Source organism: Oryza glaberrima, chromosome 4, assembly GCF_000147395.1.
Source record: "Oryza glaberrima chromosome 4, OglaRS2, whole genome shotgun sequence".
In the NCBI taxonomy this organism is placed as follows: Eukaryota; Viridiplantae; Streptophyta; class Magnoliopsida; order Poales; family Poaceae; genus Oryza; species Oryza glaberrima.
Genome location: NC_068329.1, coordinates 4,213,447 through 4,234,177, shown reverse-complemented (window position 1 = coordinate 4,234,177; position 20,731 = coordinate 4,213,447). Strand labels below are relative to the sequence as shown.

General features: G+C 39.0%; 2 protein-coding genes across 2 annotated transcripts; one reads left to right on the top strand and one right to left on the bottom strand.

Annotated features, from left to right (window-relative positions):
- Positions 1 to 737: 737 nt before the first annotated feature.
- On the bottom strand, positions 738 to 7,404 carry LOC127771724 (probable amidase At4g34880). The gene is made up of 5 exons (XM_052297649.1): positions 6,859 to 7,404; positions 6,285 to 6,499; positions 3,177 to 3,416; positions 1,984 to 2,182; positions 738 to 1,340 (listed from the first exon to the last, which is right to left on the bottom strand). The coding sequence occupies exons 1-5, from the start codon at positions 7,402 to 7,404 to the stop codon at positions 975 to 977; spliced, it is 1,566 nt and encodes a 521-aa protein (XP_052153609.1). The 3' UTR covers positions 738 to 974.
- A 2,056-nt stretch (positions 7,405 to 9,460) lies between these two features.
- Positions 9,461 to 20,172, top strand: LOC127771727 (uncharacterized). The gene is made up of 12 exons (XM_052297651.1): positions 9,461 to 9,676; positions 11,257 to 11,449; positions 11,538 to 11,612; positions 12,059 to 12,165; positions 14,023 to 14,080; positions 15,749 to 15,808; positions 15,880 to 15,954; positions 16,128 to 16,274; positions 17,046 to 17,100; positions 17,393 to 17,515; positions 17,921 to 18,132; positions 19,718 to 20,172. The coding sequence occupies exons 1-12, from the start codon at positions 9,591 to 9,593 to the stop codon at positions 19,739 to 19,741; spliced, it is 1,215 nt and encodes a 404-aa protein (XP_052153611.1). The 5' UTR covers positions 9,461 to 9,590; the 3' UTR covers positions 19,742 to 20,172.
- Positions 20,173 to 20,731: the final 559 nt, after the last annotated feature.

The following is a 20,731-nucleotide window of genomic DNA, read 5'->3' as shown; positions in this document are numbered from 1 at the left end:
GGACTTTTTACTAGTTTGGTTCGTGGCTTTAGGCTGCCTACCTCAGGTATATATAGGTATATATAGAGAGGGAGGTCGTGGTCTCCCGATATTGATTTTGTGAGAGCCAAGTTTATAGAAAAGTTAGGGTTTGAATCTACATCGATAGATCTTCGATTTGTGTTTGCTCAGGTTCGGCGGTCTAACCGACTAGACACCGGCGGTCAAACCGGCGGGAATATCACGGTCAAACCTACGGCGGCGACAGGCGACAACGGCGTATTGAGCGATCAGACCAGAGCTACTACGTCAGTCAGACTAGAGGTCATTGTGTGGTCAGACCGGCGCATTTACTCCAGTCGTCATCGAATTCATAACTTTCAATTCCACTAAAAGTTTTAGGTTTTGGGTACTACAACCATTCAATCTTCTCTGGTTGGCTTGGTTCTTGCTTTTTGATCCTACAAATTTGTACAGAGGATATGCTCTAAACCTCTAGAAGTCTGCTTCAGGTTTCCTCTCTGTGAGCAAGCATATGCTCAGTTCCAAACTCTTCAAGTCAAAATTAATTTTTGTCAGCTTCTGGATTCAAAAGGGGACAAATGGAGTTATATGTGGAACTCTGCGAGTTATCCTTCATAGAAAATTTACAAGATCATTTTTTTTTAGGAATCACCTCTCCCAGGCCATATATGTGGCTATGGAAAACAAAAGGTATCATGAAAATCAAGGTTTATGCATATAAAGATTTGGCTTTCCATATAAAGATCATAATCACTTGATAGTACAGTGGCAATAGGTGTGTGGTTTCAACCCTGAGTCCGGAGACAATGTTTGGAGGGATACCTCTCCCTCCAATATTTTTTTCACAATCCACTAAGTTTTCACTGCAACAGTGTTTTAAATTGCATTCCCAAGCTCAACAATAGTAGTTGCGATAAACGATCAGCCCAATGAATTACTTTTTACTAGTTAAAAACATGTCTGCCATGTTGCTAAAATGTTCCATGCAAGAACTTAGGGGCCTTTCTGACCTTGGTAGCTTGCTCAAATGCATAAGCCATCTCAATTAGCCTCGGCTCATAGCCCTTCAATCCACCAAAGCAAATTCCGAAGGGGACTCCCATCTTACCGTATCCAGCTGGTACGGTGATTGCCGGCATGCCGCCAATGGCGAGAACAGTGGAAACTAGGTCATTGGGAGTGATAATTGCATCAAGCTGCTCATCCTGCATCAGCTTCTCCAGTCCGTCAGCTGAAAGCTCGTTTAGTTGACGGATCACAGCTCCCTCGAGTGCACCGATGCCAGTAGTATTCTCAGCTACCAGGAAGATGAGCTGCCCAAAATTCTTTAGCCTCTCCTGTTATACACATTTTTGGCAATATCATTTAGCTAGCTGTTCTGACTGTTTTTTTAATTTTAAGCTGATTACATTACATACAAAGATTCATAATCTTCAACAAAATAAGATGTGCAATATACTATGGTGATATTAACTTCATAATCTGCAACAACATGAATATACCTTGATGCACAAAGAGTTTGGTATACAAGAGTAGTGGTGCTAATTATCAGTTTTATGTATTCGGGATATTTGATTTTTTATTTTTGTATTTTTCATCTTAGACCTCATTGATAATTGATAGTGTCAATCCAAAAGAGAATTTTCTAATCATGTGTCATCTGAAAATACTATGAAATTGGATGTGATAATTCTGTTGAAAATTCTATGCATGGTTTAGGTATGCCCCTAGAAAATGCCTCTAGAAAAATGTATACATGATTTTATATACGTTACTAAAGGTTGAACAAGTTGATTAAGTGTATCCTGAGATATCATTTTTTTTCCGAAGTCTCGTTATATAATATATAAGGTAGTAAAGTAAATATGTACATTTTCTTCAGATTTGCAGAAAACAAAAAAAAATTCTAGTAAGATATGTGCAATGTGGAACTGTGAGAGAATCAACACCAGAAGGTTAATTAGGAGCTACACAGCTGACCTCAATCGGATGTGCGTTGTTGAAAGCAATTATATCTGCAAGTGAACGAACTGGGGAGTAGGATAAGTCTGACAGATAAGTGTTAAGGCTTGACTTGAACTCTGCTGCTAACACAATCTGTTCCCCATTGTTAAGGACATCTTGTATGACAGCCAAGTTTGCTATGTCTAGGTTCTCAATCACAACCGCTCCTTGTTTCCTTCAAAGAATGATGTAAAAGTCAAATATCTAGGAAACTGACTTTTCTCTATCGCCATATATATATTTATAAATTGGAAGGCATATGACCTAAACTGGTTGATAATGCACATCATGCCACACCATATCTGTTGGCCTATACGTGCGATAATATAGAATACGGATGTTCCATAAAGTCCAATATATATTCATTACAGTAAATTTCACAAAAATTACACCTTCTTTGCATGCAATAAAAAAAATACACATTTCAATTTACTTCCAAATAAAGCACATTTGTTTCTGACATTTGCAGTAACTAAATATTATTTGATTGCAGATATATAAGTTTGATGGAATACACAGCAACCGGCTAGTGGAAAATTGTGGTTTCCAGATGCTTTAATCACAACTTCGTAAATTTAATTAATATAAAAACAGCTGAAAGGGGACATTCCAACTGTAACTAAATATATGCCAAAATTTCCTCATATTGAAATCAGGGAGGCACATATCCGAATTATTGTGCAAGTTATAATTGTTTATTTATATGTTTACATGAGAATAACTTGGAATATGGAATAGTAATTGGGAACGTAGTCTATAATTTAGCTTATGTACCAACTTTTTTTCAGTGATTTCTCTAAAGGAACTTTATAAACTATGGTAAATAAATTCGTGCCAAGTATATAATGTAAGCGGAAACAGAAAATAAAAACTTAGCTATGTACTATGTTTTGCATGCAGGTAAATCATGCCTAAATTTTGGCATTTTAAATCATATTTCATATTGATGAGGGCAAGTCATGCATACGTTTTGATTTACAGGAAACAAAAGGAAGCACCTTGTAAAATGATTGCATGTTCATAGTATAAACTTGCAACATATATATAATTTGATGGGAATTAATAATAAATGCGTAATTTTTATTTCTCTAAAATGCAATTTGAAATGTCAATTTTTCTTCTATTCTGCCAACGTATATAATTTTGTGAAAATTCCTGTAATTGCATACCTCACTGTGTCGAGAAGTTGCTGGTAAACAATCTGTTGCACTGTCCCATTTGGGAAGTTGAAAAATCCATTTGGGATGCCTATTCTCTTGCCTTTTAATCCATCAGGCTTCAAAAACTGCCTATATCCACCCGGTGGGATGTAATTTGATGCTGCCCGTGTGGCTTTTGCATCACGGCTGTCGTAGCCAACAATCGCATCCAGCACGTGGACGGCATCTGTTACTGTCCGACAAATTGGCCTGCATTTGAATTGACGGGATTCATCCAAGGAATTTCATCACTTTACAGTATGATCATTTTCATCCATTCGTTATGTCCGATTGACATATTTTAGAACAGTAGATTCAGTATTCCCCGGACTATATATTTAATGACATTAAAAATATTTTCTAATTAAATTTGTTTGCCGGACCCATCGTTTTCGCTTATTGGGGGAATAAGCGAAACGGTATATTTGCAAACGAAAAATAATTTGTAAATAAAACTTTTATATACGTGTTCTTAGTGATCTAAGAACAAAGGCTGAAAAATAAACTTCGATGAAAAACCTCAAAATCAACTCCAAATTTAAGGTCGAAATTTAATTTTTAGCTGATAAGCATAAGCATAAGCGAAAAGATGAGGCCCGCATCTTTGAATTTTCAGAATTGAAAACATCCTCATCTTCCATACTATCATGATTCTTCATACAAGGACATTGTTGTGATGAAGTTTAGCATCAACTATGCAAGTTAGGTTGTAAATAAAGGTCTCTAGCCATTCCTAAAATGGATGATATTATTTGGCAATTGGCAAACTGAGGTTGTGTTTAGTTCCATGCCAAAATTGGAAGTTTGAAGAAATTGCAATAATGTGATGGAAAAGTTAGAAGTTTGTGTGTGTAGGAAAGTTCGATGTGACGGAAAAGTTGAAAGTTTGAAGAAAAAAGTTGAAATCTAAACAGGGCCTGAACTACATGACCAGTTGGAGACTTAGCGAGCCATGTAGACCATAAACAATTTGAAAAAAAAGAGTAATAACATAATAACAAAGAGAAAAAACCTTGATTATAAAGGTATGTTATTATGAAAGTTAAGTCATGGTTATAAATTTGACAACTAGTGTCAATCAAAGAACTACAGTCTACGGGCAGCAAAATAGGACAATGCCATCACAAAGATCCATTATATTATATTATAGAGTAAAGTCTATTACCGGTCCCTAAACTTGTACCGCTGTGTCATTCCGGTCCTTAAACTCGCAAATCGACCGTTCAGATCCTCAAACTTATTCGACTGTGTCATCCCGGTCCCTAAACTTGCAGATCACTCATTTAGGTCCTCCAACTTGTTCAGTTGTGTCACCCCGGTCCCTAAACAGGACGGTCTAAAAACTTTATATCAAAAAATAATTCATAATTTTTTCATGTGAACTCTAATGAAGACAAACTTTATATCAAAATTGTAGCCCTCGATGCGACCTACAACTTTGTAGTTGAAAAGTTTTTGAATTAAAACTGTTTAGGGTCTCAAAATATTGTTGCATGTTTATAGATTTTGAAATTTTAATTTTAAAATTACATTTTGGGACAAAAAATGACTTAAAATAAAAAAAATCAACTACAAAGTTGTAGATCACGTCGAGGGCTACAAGTTTGATATAAAGTTTGTCTTCATTAGAGTTCACAGGAAAAAGTTATGAATTATTTTTAAATATAAAGTCTTTAGACCGTCCTATTTGACCCAGATGATATTCAAATACAAGTTTAGGGACCGAGGTAACACAACTGAACAAGTTGGAGGACCTAAACGAGTGATCTGCAGGTTTAGGGACCGGAATGACACAATCAAACAAGTTTGAGGACCTGAACGGTCGATTTGCGAGTTTAGGGACCAGGATGACACAGCGGTACAAGTTTAGGGACTGGTGATGGACTTTACTCTATATTATATTATAGAAAATGTGACACTGCCTACATACTAGGGGAAATAAGGATTCATGCGAAAAATTTTTGTGTTAACAACGAATCATCCAATTTCTATTGCCATCACATTTTCCATCGGAAGATTATAAAAGTTTCATATTAATCATGCCCTTCTTTTTTCTTCTTTTCTTAATTTTTTTAACCTTAGCAGGCCTTTACGGTATAAGTATAGCATCCAAAAATCTGGCGACTTATTTAGATCAGCTTCCCAGATTTTTTTTTGTATTTTGAAAAATAAAATAACAAGTAGGAAAAAAATCACAATATCAAGCAAATTAATAAAAATGACCATAGAAACTAATTCAATATAATACATATAAAATTGTTTCGAAGTAAATATTTGAAGTCCATCTCTGAATTTTTATGAAATGTTTGGACTTCATTTGATTTATGTCGTGTGCCATTTAGTTGGGGAAGAAATAACGGGTAAACCGTCATTTTCTATATTTTCTCACTAGATTGATGTGGACCTCAGGATGGGAAACATATTGACATAGCTAGTTGTATTTTCCGTATTTTTCAACATTTCGAATAACATTTTGCTGTACATGATATTTTCTGATGGCATTTGTTAAGTAATTTACTCGAAGTATCTGTTATGTATAAACATCCTTCATTGACTTGTCAGTATCGAGTTTACTAAGCCAATTGTCCAATTGGCACATTAAGGCTAGCGCAAGGTTTGGATTTTGATTGAAATTGGAGATGATGTGACTAAAAAATTGTGTGTGTATGACAGGTTGATGTGATGGAAAAGGACTGAAGTTTGGATTCAAACTTTGGATCTAAACACAGCCTAAGAAAATAAAATAAAGTGTACTTTGGATCTCGTGCAATCACAAGAAAACAACTGGATAGTGACAGTAAAAAAACATCAACCATCGGTATGGGCTAAATAAGTAATGCATGTCTTAGTCTCGGTTCTAATAAGTAGCTGTTATTTTTTATTTACACGTAAAACGAGCTAAGACAGGCACACGATTAATTGATTATCAATAATTATGAACTTAAAAATTAAATCTATTCGATTTCTTTGGAAACATTACTAAATAAAATGTTTTTTTTCCTAAAAAAATACACTATTTAACTGTTTGGTAAATGGGTATACAGAAATGAGAAATTTGTAACTGTTGAAATAGCTTACCCGATAGTGTCCTGCCTAGGGGAGATAGGAACAACACCAGCCCTGCTTGTCAATCCAACCGTTGGTTTGATCCCAACCACTGAATTCGACGACGATGGGCAGAGTATGGATCCATCGGTTTCGGTCCCTAGTGTCACAGTCGCCATGTTCGCTGCAGCTGCAATGGCTGATCCTGTGCTTGAACCGCATGGAGCAGCTGATAGAACATATGGATTCTACATATAGAAGCCAAATATTTACTAATGTATATGCCATATATAATTGCTTGAGTTTTGAATAATTTGCAACACAAAAATATGCTTTCCTGTCTGAAAAATACAAAGGTGATAAGTGATAAACCCAGTGACGACCTTACAGAATTCACACTAAATTTTAGTGTGGATTATGTTTCGACAAGCTACAAAAGAATTTGCAGAATTGCATTGATGGTTATTTTCCTAAAAGAATTATCCAAGAACTTGGCATGGAATATACAAGCTATTTTTTTTAACTAAAGAGATGTTCAACATTGACTTTTGTGATGGAAGAAACCAATGGCGAAGTTAGTGAGTGAGAGGAGGTAGCTTAGCCTTACCCGGCCTTGGCCACCGCGAGCGCTCCAGCCACCGGTGCCTTGGATGGTGCGGAAGTTGGCCCACTCGTCGAGGTTGGCCTTGCCGAGCACCACCGCGCCGGCTCGCCGGAGCCGCCGCACCACGCCGGCGTCCCGCCTGACGACGGAGCCCAGCAGCGCCAGCGACCCGGCCGTCGTGTTGAGCCGGTCGCGCGTCGCGATGCTGTCCTTGAGGAGCACGGGGACGCCGTGGAGCCCGCCGCAGCAGCTGCCCGACGACGACGACGACGGCGACGCCGCGCGCCGCCGCTCGGCGTCGGCGCGCGCCGCCTGCGCGAGCGCGTCGGGGTTGACCTCGATGACGGCGTGGAGGAGCGGGTTGAGGCGGGCGATGCGGTCGAGGTAGAAGAGCACGAGCTGCCTGGAGGTGAGGCTGCCGTTGTTGAAGCCGAGCTGGATGTCGTCGACGGTGGCCTCCTCGATCTGGAACGCTCGGCAGCCGTCGGCGGCGGCGTGGACGAGCACGACGGCGGCGAGAAGCAGCAGCTGCAGACGGCGGCGAGACATCCTGTGGTGAGTGTTAACGTGGGTGTTGTTGGAGCGTCCGCTCGCTAGTTATGCACAGCACAGTAGGATCGGTGATCCTCAACTTTTGGGGGGCAACCAACAATAAATGGCGAGACAACAGAATGGATAATATTTACTCCTTATCAAATTGATCATCATATAAATTTATACACTAAAATCAAAGATAATTTATATCAAATTAAAATAATAAAACTCCATGCCAATTACAACTTAGCATGTACACATTCTCCCATGCTGGTATTCCAGTGAAATCCGTGTCCATATAGTTATATGATGATCAATTTAAGAAATTTTGGATTCTATTATGTGATAATTAATTTGGTAAGGAGGGAGTACTATGATACATGCATTTGGGGTTAGTTACCAAAAATTTCGTTGCTGTTAATAACTTAATATTTTAGCTAGGACAAACAATAGACCGTGAATATAATTGGTAAAATCTTGGATCCAAACCAAAACCATCCACCAAAATTTAGGCATTGCAAAAATTCCAGTTTACCAATTTATTTAAGCGAGATTTAAAATAAAAATAATTCAAACGAGCTAATAAAACCTTTTTTCCATTCCAATTCAACCAAGAGATTCCTCAAATACCAATCATAAAAGAGATTTGATAAATTACCACTCTCAATTTAAGACTATTAGGACGAAATTGTCCTTTCACTCGTTTGGTTTTTATCGGTGTGACTCTCAATTTAAGACTACTTGAACAAAATCGTCCCTTCACTCGTTTGGTTCTTACCAGTGTGGTGTGATTGGAGGAGATAGGGAGTGTAAGCGATGGCGGAACAACAGTGATAGGTCCAGGCAGGTCTAGACGAGGAGGACGTAGCCAGTATAGAGGGAGTTGAATGACATGGCAGCCCAGACGATGATGACGTCAGTGAGTAGCATGACGAGAAGTTGACAGAGTGCCGCAAGAAGGAAGTAGATGAGTAGAGAGGCAATTTAGGTGGTGTTTGGATTTAGGGACTTAACTGTAGTCCCTTTCTTTAGACACTAATTTAGAGTATTAAATATAGACTACTTATAAAACTAACTACATAAATGAAAGCTAATTCGCGAGACAAATTTTTTAAGCCTAATTAATCCATAATTAGAGAATGTTTACTGTAGCATTACATAGGTTAATCATGGATTAATTAGGTTCAATAGATTCGTCTCGTGAATTAGTCTAAGATTATGGATGGGTTTTATTAATAGTCTACGTTTAATATTTATAATTAGTACCCAAACATCCGATGTGATAGGGACTTAAAAGTTTTAGTCCCATCTAAACAGGGTCTTAGTCCCAGATAGTATTCTAACGTGTAGACATCTAGTCCCGAATTGATATTGGTATTTTATCAAATCCTTTTTGATAAGTGGCATTTAGCCGAAAGCCATTTGTCACGCGAAGTAAGCGTAACTCAATTGGTTAGATTTCTTGTGTAGTGAAACCTACACACCGATGTTAACATCATAGATTTGATACGGATAATCGCATTTACAGCTAATTATTTTTGCAATACAGGTGATGTATAATTAATGTCTACGGTGATATCGTATATGTCTGCTAAGGCCCCCATTCGATCTCCACACATGGAGATAAATTTTGGTTGCACGCAAAATGAGAAATCTTATTAGCACATGATTAATAAAGTATTAACTATTATAAATTTAAATTATGGACTTATTTGCTTTTTAAAACAATTTTTATATATAAACTTTTTAAAAAGACCGTATCATTTAATAGCTTAAAAAACGTGCTAACGGAAAATGAGAAATTTAAAGTTGAAGTTGGAGTTGAAGAAATACTCCCTCCTTATAAATCTGAGTCCTATTTCTTTTTTCACCAAGAGCATGACATAATTAATTCATTCACCATGTGACAAAACCAATAAATATATTACTAATAAACATTAAAATGGTTTCTTAATTTCTATCGATAATTTAATTTAGTATATAATAACTATAAATAGGATTTAGATTTTTGAAAAAACTAAAGAATGAAATAGGTATTAGACTTTTGGAAGGAGCGAGTAGAACAGAATAACCTGCCACGATGGCTTTGCCCGTAATAAACCCAAACGCCACCAGAGTCGCCGGCGGCGGCCGCATCCGGCCATCCACCGCCGATCGCCGCCGCCCTTCTCTCCCGTTCCTTCTTCCTCTCCGCTCTCTCGATGGCTGGTCCTCCTCCGCACCAGCCGTCCTCCTCCGGAGATGTCGAGGTCGCCGTAGAGAGCGGCTCCGGGGCCTCGCCCTCAAGGTACGGCACGCACCTATATCCCCTTCCTCCAATCCCTAAATTGGGAACCACAACTGATCCTCCCGAGGAGTGGAGGACCCGCCATAGCTCATACCTCGCATCCACGCCGCGGGAGGTGCCCTGGACGCCCACCCCTCGGCTGCCCGGCCGCCGCCGAGGATGATTTTTCTCCTCCTTTTTTTTATAATTATTTTTCACTTCTGTGAGCTTTGGGCAGCCCTTCCATGTTGCAAAAGTTGTGAAATTCCTAGCTTGGCAGTTGCACATATCAATTTCAATCGAGGCTGCCTATACATCATGGGACATATTTTTTAAGCCTCCTATCATACAGATTTCTTACCCTTTAGATCAACATCTAATGGATGACATTAATATACACAAACAAAATACAAAAAACAAACAAACGGGTCACATGGACAATCTAAAGCTCACGTGGGCTCAAATGGGCTCAAGTAGATTTCAAACTTACATCGTAAATACACTAAAATTACATATATAATTTTCAGACTTACATCGTAAATACACTAAAATTACATATGTAATTTTCAGACTTACATCGTAAATACACTAAAATTACATATGTAATTATAGTGTAAGTACGATGTAATTAGTACGTGTGGGGATCATAAACAAATTAACTTTGGAAAACACGTACGGCTAGTAACGTGGACCTAGTTAATTAGCAGCTAGATGCAAGCACGGATCTCACAAACCATCCTACGGCTAAAAAACCGAATGATTGAAGGCTCATAAATCTGTCAAACGATGGTTAGCGATTCCGATTTCAATTACCTAAAGTAATGTTTTGAAATCTAGCACAGGTTATTGCTCATTGATGCTCAATGCATTCGAGTGAAATCACATTTACTGAGACCTTAGAGCTATCTATGATACCATTTTATATCGTAACACCGCTCTTTAGTCTTTACGATGGAACCAAGATTGCCATTCAACCTTGTTAACCTGTGTTCATGTTGGGAGTTTTTCTTTTCTTTGAGCAGTGGTCCTCTTGTTGCTATTTTAAGATGATCTCATGTAAAGATTGAATTTCTTTGTTATATGGCTTCTTTTCAGCCTCTCCTTATTTTCTAGGTTTAGCAGTGATGTGATTAGATCATGGAGGACCCAGGACAAAATAAACAATAGTTTCAGCTCCGGAAGTCTTGTCTCTGCTGACTATCGATCATTCATCTCACTTCAGTTGTCATTTTCACTAGAACTAAAGCTATCTCAACAAGCAAAGCACCCTCCTTTGATTTGCAGCTCCGTCTGCATGCTTAACCTTAACCCTTGCTGATGTCCTCTATGCTTGAAGAGCGCTCTTGATCCCATTGCTAAGGAAAACATGACTAAAATGATCATTCTTGTGACTTCCGCTGAAAAAAAAAAGGACAACATCATACCCCACTGTAACACATACCACCCAATGATGCTGGTCAGAGCTAAGTTATCTCCCTAGTGGTAATGCATTGGAAATAGGAAGAGATTTGATTTTGTTCTATTTAAGCATATCTTCATCTTCTGCGAAAACTTATATCCTTTAACCAGTGCTCATCTTTCTGTCCTGTACTTTTTTTTAGGAACAAACTGCTGAGTATGGTGAAAAAACATTCAGATTTGATCGGCTGGACAGTTATTGATGCTGAAGCTGATGCATCAGACGTGGAAATGGATGATAAATTCTGGCATGAAATGCTTGATCTTTTCTTCATGCATGGTAGGGTTTCAAAGGGGAGGGAAGAGGATGACCTTGTCTTCTTTGTTAATAATATGGTACATTTCAATCTATTGATTCCCCTTATTTAGCTTGACGGTGTGGTCTTGTATGCTAACTGAAGCTCAATATTCTATGTTGGTGCAGAAATTGAACAGGTACAGGTCCAGTGATAACATGGAAAATCCACCTCCCTTTTTTGTGCGAAGATGGGCTCCTAAGGTAAATTAAGCTAGACTATTTGTTTAACTTGATCAATAAATGCATGTGTCCCTTTTGGTAGAAGGAAAATTTCAAGACTTCTTTCTATTTTGGAATTTCTCTGTAATTTACTGTTGAGTTATTCTGTTTGAAACTGTATCAAGATGAACTACATCATCATGTATTGTCAACCATAACATATTTTTTCATTCATGTTTCTTTCCAATAATATTTATCATTCATTGCACATTTACACTTGCACCAGCAAGTCTTATACTGCATTTCTTTAGCATGTACTTGATTGTCTGCCACAATTTGACAGACTTAAATTTGGTAAATTTACTTTCATAAGCTAGTGTTTGGTTCATAACATACTTTCTAGAGCATGAGCTCAACAGTTTCTTATACTACATTTATACATACTGTCTTGATTTTCTATTTGGCCTCTTTTGTTTTATGTGGAGCAGCTTGAAAAGATCACCAATTTAAATTTAGCTGATGTCAATTGGGAACGTTCATTCTATTTGAATTTAATTGCTCACACGTCATACTCTGTTACAGTTGCAATATGCAGGTAATGTTTCTGCAACAAATCTCTCAAGATATCCTGCATGTTTTGTATTTAGTATTTAGGCAAATTTTGCTACAGGACATCGTGACTTCGCGGTTTTAGCCATAGGACACTGCACGAAATGGCTTTTGGGGGAATACACTCTATAAACGTGGTAATTTGCCAGCAGACACCGCACCCATTAAAATAATAGTTTTCGTTTGAAGGAGAGAAAAACCGCGTGAGATGTCAGAAATACCCCTGGACCCACATGTCAGCTCTCCCATCTCTCTTCTCTCTCTGTCTCCTCCATCGATGCCACAGATGGGTTCGCCGGCGATGCGGACAGGGTGGCGCCACGGGACGGCTCACCGGTGGTAGCTGGCGACGCGCTTCGCCGACCTGACCAACAACGTGTTCCGCGCGCCTACCTCGGCACCACGCCCACCGGCAGGGGACGCCACGTCGGGGAGGCGTACTGCCACGACTGTGTCCAGTGTCCGCGCATGCCGCGGCCCAAGATCCTAAACGCGTTCGACATCATTGCATCGTCGCCGAGCTTCGACCTGTCCGGGCTGTTCCAGGAGCGCGGCGAGAGGATGCGCTTCGTGTCCGGCGCGTCGGTGGCCGACATCATCGCCAAGCTAGAGGAGATCGCCGGCATGGTGAGCTTCATGGCGCGGACCAAGGACTGCCAGGTGAGCATCGAGGCGACGCGGAACGGGCAGAAGGGCGCACTCGCCATCTCTGCCAAGGTGTTCGAGCTCACGTGGGAGCTCGTCATGGTCCAGGTGTCCATGGTCCGCCTATGAGCTGTTAATTTTGGAGGTCTGTTTGATTATCCATCTTGCCACGAGAGAGAAACATCTATAGCGAATCTCGATTAATTTGCCAGCATCGAGGAGGCGGCGGTGCTCGGATGTCCGGCAGGCGCGCGCGCCCTGAACCAGTGGCAGCGCTGGCTGTCCGGCGGTCGGAGGCGGCGGGGTAAGGCGCGCATCCGGAGCCACCTACGGCGCTCGGATGTCCGGCGGGCGCACGTGAGGAGGCGGCAAGCAGCTTTGGCGGGAGGTGGTGGCGGCGGGCTAGAGCGCGAGGAATCGATGAGTGGTGGCGGACTGGCGCAGGGAAGCGTGGGAAGGATGGGGGGGATAGAGAGAAGAGAGATGGGAGAGCTGACACGTGGGTCCAAGGGTATTCTTGACATTTCGCGCTATTTTTCTCTCTCCTTCCAGCGAAAATTATTATTTTAATGGGTGCGGTGTCCCTTGGCAAATTACCACATTTATAGAGTGTATTCCCCCAAAAGTCATTCCGTGCGGTGTCCTACAGCTAAAATCTTGAAGTCACGATGTCTTGTAGCAAAATTTGCCTAGTATTTATCTTGAATGATTGGCATTCAGTTATTTATGTTAACAAGGAAAAGTTTATTTGGTGATCTAGTGATGCACATCCTTTCTAATGTGCAACTTAATGGTTCTAAACTTCTAATCTGTCAGTAAAAAAGTTGCCTGTATATTCTCTTAAATTCTTATCCTTCCTTTGCTCAAATGTGACACTGTTGCCACATGTTGTCTGTACTAGTTTTATGCTTCTATTTTCTGTTTCTTCCCCGCTCTAGCAATTGTGGACTGGATCTAGGTTACCTTCTAACTTACAGAACTAGTCAGATATCTTTCGTTATTAATTTATACTGGCATCATTGTGTGTGTGGGTGTTTGGGGCGGGGGGGGGGGGGGGGGGTACTCACAAATATTGGAGTGCAACAATATCCATTGTCACACAAACTGAGACCTCTGATTGTGTCATATGTTCCTCCTTAGTTGATATATATAGCAAATTATTATTCAACAATTGTGTTTCTTATGATCTACTGTACAGTATCATGGATCTTTGCAACCGTGCAGAGAAAAGCAAACCATTATCACCAGTTTATAAGGTAATGTACAAGTAAGCATTCCGTGCCACTTACTCGTGATGTTTAATGTTGAGCTTTGTTTCATGACTACTTATATATTCATTGTTTCAGAACATTCCATAATTTTATCCACAGTTTTAAACCAGGCCAGTGAGTGAACTGGCTATTTCTTGGTTCACTAGTCAGGTTTTTCTGTAGGAACACAGTCTGATGATGGTAACATTAAATTGTCTTGAGAAAATCCTTTAAAAGATTAACAGCTATTCGAGTTGTTTGCCAACTAATACCTAGTATTGTTTGTTACGAACAATGGTCCTATCCACTTGATTCCTTCCTACATTGAAAGACAAAGATGCTGGTTCAAATCTGCATATTGCAACTCCTTTAAATTTTGTTTCATCTGTTTTGGAGCTAAACAGTCCAGAACACAGACAATACTGGATCAGGTTTCTGTGTGTTTAGAGGATTTTACCATCCTTAAGAGGTGCCACCAGGTACAAGGTAATGACGGGTACCATTCAAATCTAACCATTGATTTGCTGGGAGGATGATGGCCAAAAGTTAAAAATAGCAATGCTAGGTATCTATATCCGTTTCTCACGACAGACATGGGAATGTGATCAGAGGATCGGGGAGGATGCCTTGCAAGGGGAACGCACATGATGGCACCCAATTTGAGTCTGCTGCTTTGATCTGAACAGAGGGAGGAATCTGGATGAGGAAAAATAATGCGTAACTCAAAGAACAAGACTTTCTCATGAATCGATATCCTATTATTTACAGCAGATCCAAGCTCTGGATCTTGTTTTATAGTTCATCAATATAAAACTGCCAATTCCACTGTAATCTGGTATTCCAGCATATAGCTATTTACGTTTGGTTCAGCAAACCCAACAACAAAATTCATAGCAACAAACAAAAAATAAAGAGGAAGAGAGGTCGGTGGGGTCTCAGCTCAGTACTGAACCAGCGGTGATGGGAGTGGACCAGGGTGGAGGGAGGTCCCCGCCGTCACCTGCCCCCACGTTCCCTGCTCTCTCCTCCTAGTGCATCAGAAGGTCGTCGAGCCGGTCCACTGCCACATCTGCCACGCAAAGGTCATCGCTGTCACTGTCTGCTCATTGTTCTCGTTGTTAGGCCGCCCATGAAATCGAGGAGGCCTCCCAGCCACCGCCGCCCTCGGCCATATCTGGCACCCCTGACATCGGCGGCGGCCATGTCTGTCCCAAAGGTGGGCGATGGTCGGCAGGAGAGGGAAGACGGGGAGACAGCGCATGAGCTGCAGAGCCAAGGAGGTAATGTCGTTGAATGGGGAGAAATAGTTGATGCGAAATTACCATGTTACCCTCCCACCATTAGAATTAGATTGGTACCTGCTCTCAATAGGCCGTCGTAGCGGGCGGTACAAAACCTTTCCAGCCATTAGATGGTGTGTATTTGACTGCTAGGATTATGGTACCTCCTGCCCTCAAGGACTGCAGAAAGCCTCGTGTGTGATCATTTGGCTGGGTTTTCTTTATTCTTCCAAGCCTTGGGTTGAAATGAACCTGACTCTGAAAGAGTTGTTCCATTTTATTTAACTCTTAACTTCTGTATTTCATTGTTGCAATGCTATCTACCCTAGCTAAAGTTTAACATGTTCTCAGTGTTAAGTAATTCCGTCTCAAACTCATTGTCTTATCAAAACAGGTCACAAAAACACTGTATGCATCCCCGAGCCGCGTAAATTTTCATCTTGATCAAAGGAAGGTGATTTTTTTTCTGGCCTTTTCTGTTAAAAGAGATGGTTTTTCTATATACATTCTTGTTTCTTTGAACAGGCAGTAGAAACGGTACCTGCATACCCCAATATTTGTTTCTCAGTTGATGACTTCGATGATACCTTTGATGCAGTTGTAAGTTCCCATTTAATTCCCCCTAGTAGAAGAGATAGTGTTCAGTGTTCTAACGAGTGTTGTCATATGGATGTATCTGTAATATTGCATTGTTTTCATTTTAATGGCTTTAGCCATATATATACTCTATAGGAAAACCCTAATGATTAACGTGGTCATTCAAATTTTAGCAGGTTTTATCAGACCCTGAACATTGCTACTGTGTTATTCTCAATGCACATGATGGGGCAGCATTTCCTGAAAACACTGAATCGAAAAATCCTAGCTCAAATGTGCTATCTGGGGTAAACACTGGGAGCAAACAAGAAAAACCACCAAAGGTTCTCTCTCTCTCTCTCTCTCTCTCTCTCTCTCTCTCTCTCACACACACACACACACACACATACGATGCAGGTTTCTTTGTAGTACCATTTTCAGATGGAAAGAACTTCAAATCACTTTTTTTGTTGTGAGTAGTTCTGCAGTTAGAAATATATGTTATCACATCTTGCATTTTTTTTAGATAATGTCACATAAGATCAGAAGTTTTAATCAGTTTTTAAAAGAGTTATGCATTGTTAAACATTACCGATCTGCAGTACTTTCTTGTTTCCGGTAGTAATTGAGTGCCAAATCCATCATATCTTTAAGACTGTGATCATTCATTTAAAACCGATCTACTTTAAAACTGTGAGCATTTGTTCAAACCCATAAGAGTCTTGTTAAACTTCGGTTGTTGGCAACTGGTAATTTATTGTGGTCACAAGGACAACAGTTTCAGGCCCCATATTATCAGTGCCATAGTAAAGTAGTATTTTCTTGGCACCTCAACCTTTTCTAGTTTTATAGATATAATAATATTTTATATATTTTGGAGGGCTTGCTCAGTCGTGCCTTCTCAGTTGTGCACATCTTTCACTATGCTCCTAATTATTTTAATATAAATTTAGAACTATTGACAGGTCCTCTCTGCCTACTGACATCACTCTTGTTCAAAGCATAGTTACGCTTTAGAAGATATCTGCTTCTGCAACACAACTTTATGATGTATAATGTCATACAATATTAATGAGTTTCTCACCTACATAGGGCTTCTGTGATTATTATTGCAGAGAACTCTCTTTTCAGGCTACGTCAGCTACCAAAACGTTCGAGAAGCTTATGATGGTTAGTCTTTCGTCCATCTAAGTATTTCCAAGGAAACTATTGTTCAGTTGGTCTTCTGAAGTATTTGCTTCCTTTCAACTTTATCTGCACAGAAACTATTGTCACATGATTAATATTCCTGTCAACATATTTCTTCCTCCATAGCTAAATCTAATAGAATCATATGTTTGATGGTACTGGTTTTAACTGCATCAACCCTTTGCTCAACTAGAGGATTTCCTGTTTAAAAAAATTGTAGGTACCTAATATTTCATTCCTTGTGGGTTTCACATTTTCTGATATCCTGTTATATCTGGCAGATCAAAATTTGAGAGCTTATTCTCACTCGGGCATGACCGCACTAAACTTGATAAACTTTATATGAGGGGCCCTGAAGGACGTGGAGAAGTTGAAGTAGCTGTTTCTGGAATAGCAGGTCAGTTATGATTAGTCTGAGAGTCCCAAATCATCAGTGCCATAATTATCATGCTGTGACATGCAATCATGCATTATCTGTAATGAGTAGTTCTAATAGAATGGATTTGGGACTCTCAGTTAAAATAATGACGCACATATATTGCTATGGTAATTGGTAAACTACTGTCGTATCTTTATACTGTTGTTGAAATGTTTGTTTCTCTACAAGTTATCACTTTTTGGCGCAATGCTAGGTTATAGTTTGCATTTTGCATTCTATAACAAATGTACAACATTAGAACTACTTCCAAATATCCTTACTGCCCCACCCCAGACATGCACATTCACTTTTTGGGTTACTGTAGCTCTAGTGCAAGTTGTTGATCCATCAAACTCTCACACGGGAATGATTGTCTTCTATCAGATCAGAGCCATGAGAGATCAAAGAAAGATCCAGGAGATAGCTTTCGGGCCCTTGTCCATAGTGCAGCATCTACTGCATCAAAACTAGCAAAGCATGCCTACGAGGCTGCATCTACCAACAAACGCTTTGATGATGAGCTTCTGCCTCTAAAATGTTGCTTGATGTCAGTATCTCTTCCTTGGGACTACATTGCACATGACCTGCTGCACAAGGTAAAATCCGTCACTACTTGTGAATAATAATTATTTTGATGACTAAAATTGTTAATAACTAGTTTTCTTTTCCTGCTTTTGTTTTCACAATTATCAACTATTCGCTGTTGTCAAACAATATCTTTATTCTGTGTGGGATTGTTGATAACTATTTTTGCTTTCTTGCTTTTTTTTGTCACAATTATCAAGTATTGGCTATCACTACTGGAGAACTAATCTTTTGTCATGGTACCAAAAAACACAAATTTCTCGGATCTATTACCAACCATACTAAATATGTTATTTAGTACCGGTTGGTAACACCACTAGTACTGTACAATCACTAAACATTGTTTTTAGTCCCGGTTCAACATTGTCAGACCGAGTCAGATCCTCAGGGATTAAAGATCAACCGTTACTAAGGATCAACACTTTAGTACTGATTGATGTCACCAACCGGTACTAAAGATTATTTTCACCTTCCTCGACTTCCTTTACATTTATTTATTTCATGTAGATGCATCAGCCATGTAAACGAAGTCGACGAAGGTGAAAATGGTTAAATAAGCATTTAATAATTTAAAACATCATAATTGTAAATATACATTTTCATGTATTATCTTTTTTAAAATTCTAAAAACATTTTCAATGAATTCTTCTTATTTCTAGCGATTTTAATGAGTTTTAAATGGACTTAATCAGAGCTATGGTTAATTATATATAAATTCTAGAAGTTTTATAAAATTGTAAGTATTTTTTTTCATGTATTATACTTATTTTAAACTATTTTTAGGAGTTTTTTAAAATTCTGAGCATATTTTCAATATATTCTTATTTCTAACTATTTTTTTAAAAAAAATAAATGGACTTAGTTTTCTGTTCTTATTCCTTCATTTTCTATAATTTTCCTTTGTTGTCTTTTTTTTTTAACATTTTCATCCAATGTCTCTAAAATTCTAAAGTACTCTTATTTTCTCTAAAAGTTTATTCTCTCCTCTTTTTCCACAACTTTTTGTGAGAGAAATGTGTAGAAACATAGCTAGAAATGTAATATGTTAACCATACATCAATAGAGGATGAAATTGCTAAACTTTTAGATCCTTTCGATTTGTGTAATATCACCAAATACTTTTCAAAAAAATTTGGCAGCACTTCTCTTCCTCCTCTTGGCAGCAATGGTTCGAGCTAGAGGAGGAAGAAGGCATATAAAAGGGAAATGAGCTTTGGTACTGGTTGGTAATACCAATCGGTACTACAGTTCAACATAATCTTTAGTAGCAATTGGTAACATCAACTGGAACTAAAGTATTGATCACACCAATCGATACTAAAGATCCTGAGGGGCGGCTTGACACGGTTTGACAATGTTGAACCGGGACTTAAAAACTATCTTTAATTACCAACCGGTACTAAAGATTGTATAGTACCGTTGGTGTTACCAACCAGTACTAAAGAACATCTTTAGTAGTGATATAACTAAAATCACTAAAGATTATAGATCCGAGAAATTTGTGTTTTTTTACCACGAAAGAGATCTGTTCTCTAGTGGTGATATGTAACTTATGATATGAAAAAGTTGAGGTTGACAGGCCATGCCATGTAACAGGAAACACCTCCGTTGGACCTATGATCCGCAACAGTTTCAAACCAATACGAATTTTGGGAAGAACAGCATGGTTGAGAAGTGGTACTCATCTACTGGGACATCTCATGGTCAACAATGAGAATTTGTTTCAGGATCCTTACTGGGATAGCCATTGGGGCGAGTTGAAAGGAAGAGGATTGCTTGTGTTATGAATGTTGAGACTGCGATTCCAGTTATGCAACACAAGGAATGATCTTACGTACATGATTTTGGAAAAGTTTGTGGTTAGCAAGTCTTGTGTGCTCGATATTGTGCAAGATATGTGATGTACATGTGTACTTTAAATAGACTTTGTATAGTTTTTATGCGCCGTTGTACAATGTTGAAAGAAGACGTGCAAAGAAAGCATATTTTAACTTTTTTATCACGAGGATATTACATCTTGTACTGGTAGCTAATCTATACTTTCTATAAAGATACAACCCACTAACTCTAAATCTTAACATACAACTATGCCACATCATTATCCACTAGCAATAATTACATATTCAACCTAATGCAATTATGCAACATCATCTGCAATCTATTTAATTCAACAAATCAACATGCAAACATATCCAATCATTACCCCTCACATCATTTCCACAATATTTTTATAAATCTATGTATACATAGTAATTACCTGCATGCATGCCACTGGTTATTTAATTTTGCATGTATGCCACTCGAATGATAATTATAGTGGATTTTTTGTAATCTTCTAATGGCAATCTTGCAATAATGATTTACATCAGTAAAAAGAGCTAGATAATGTGATGCTGGAAGATGGTGTGTGCTACAATTTGCATCAAAGCATAAATCTCTGCATCTACCCTATAATTCAACAACTAGATCTTACATCCTTTATACTTCATTCATCAAATCCTACGCTCTGTATTCATTTATCCCGATCGAACGATCCTGATTGACTCACCTCGCCTACCCCGCACGGACGCATCTCCTTACCCTGCACGCACAATCGACGTGTTGTGCCCC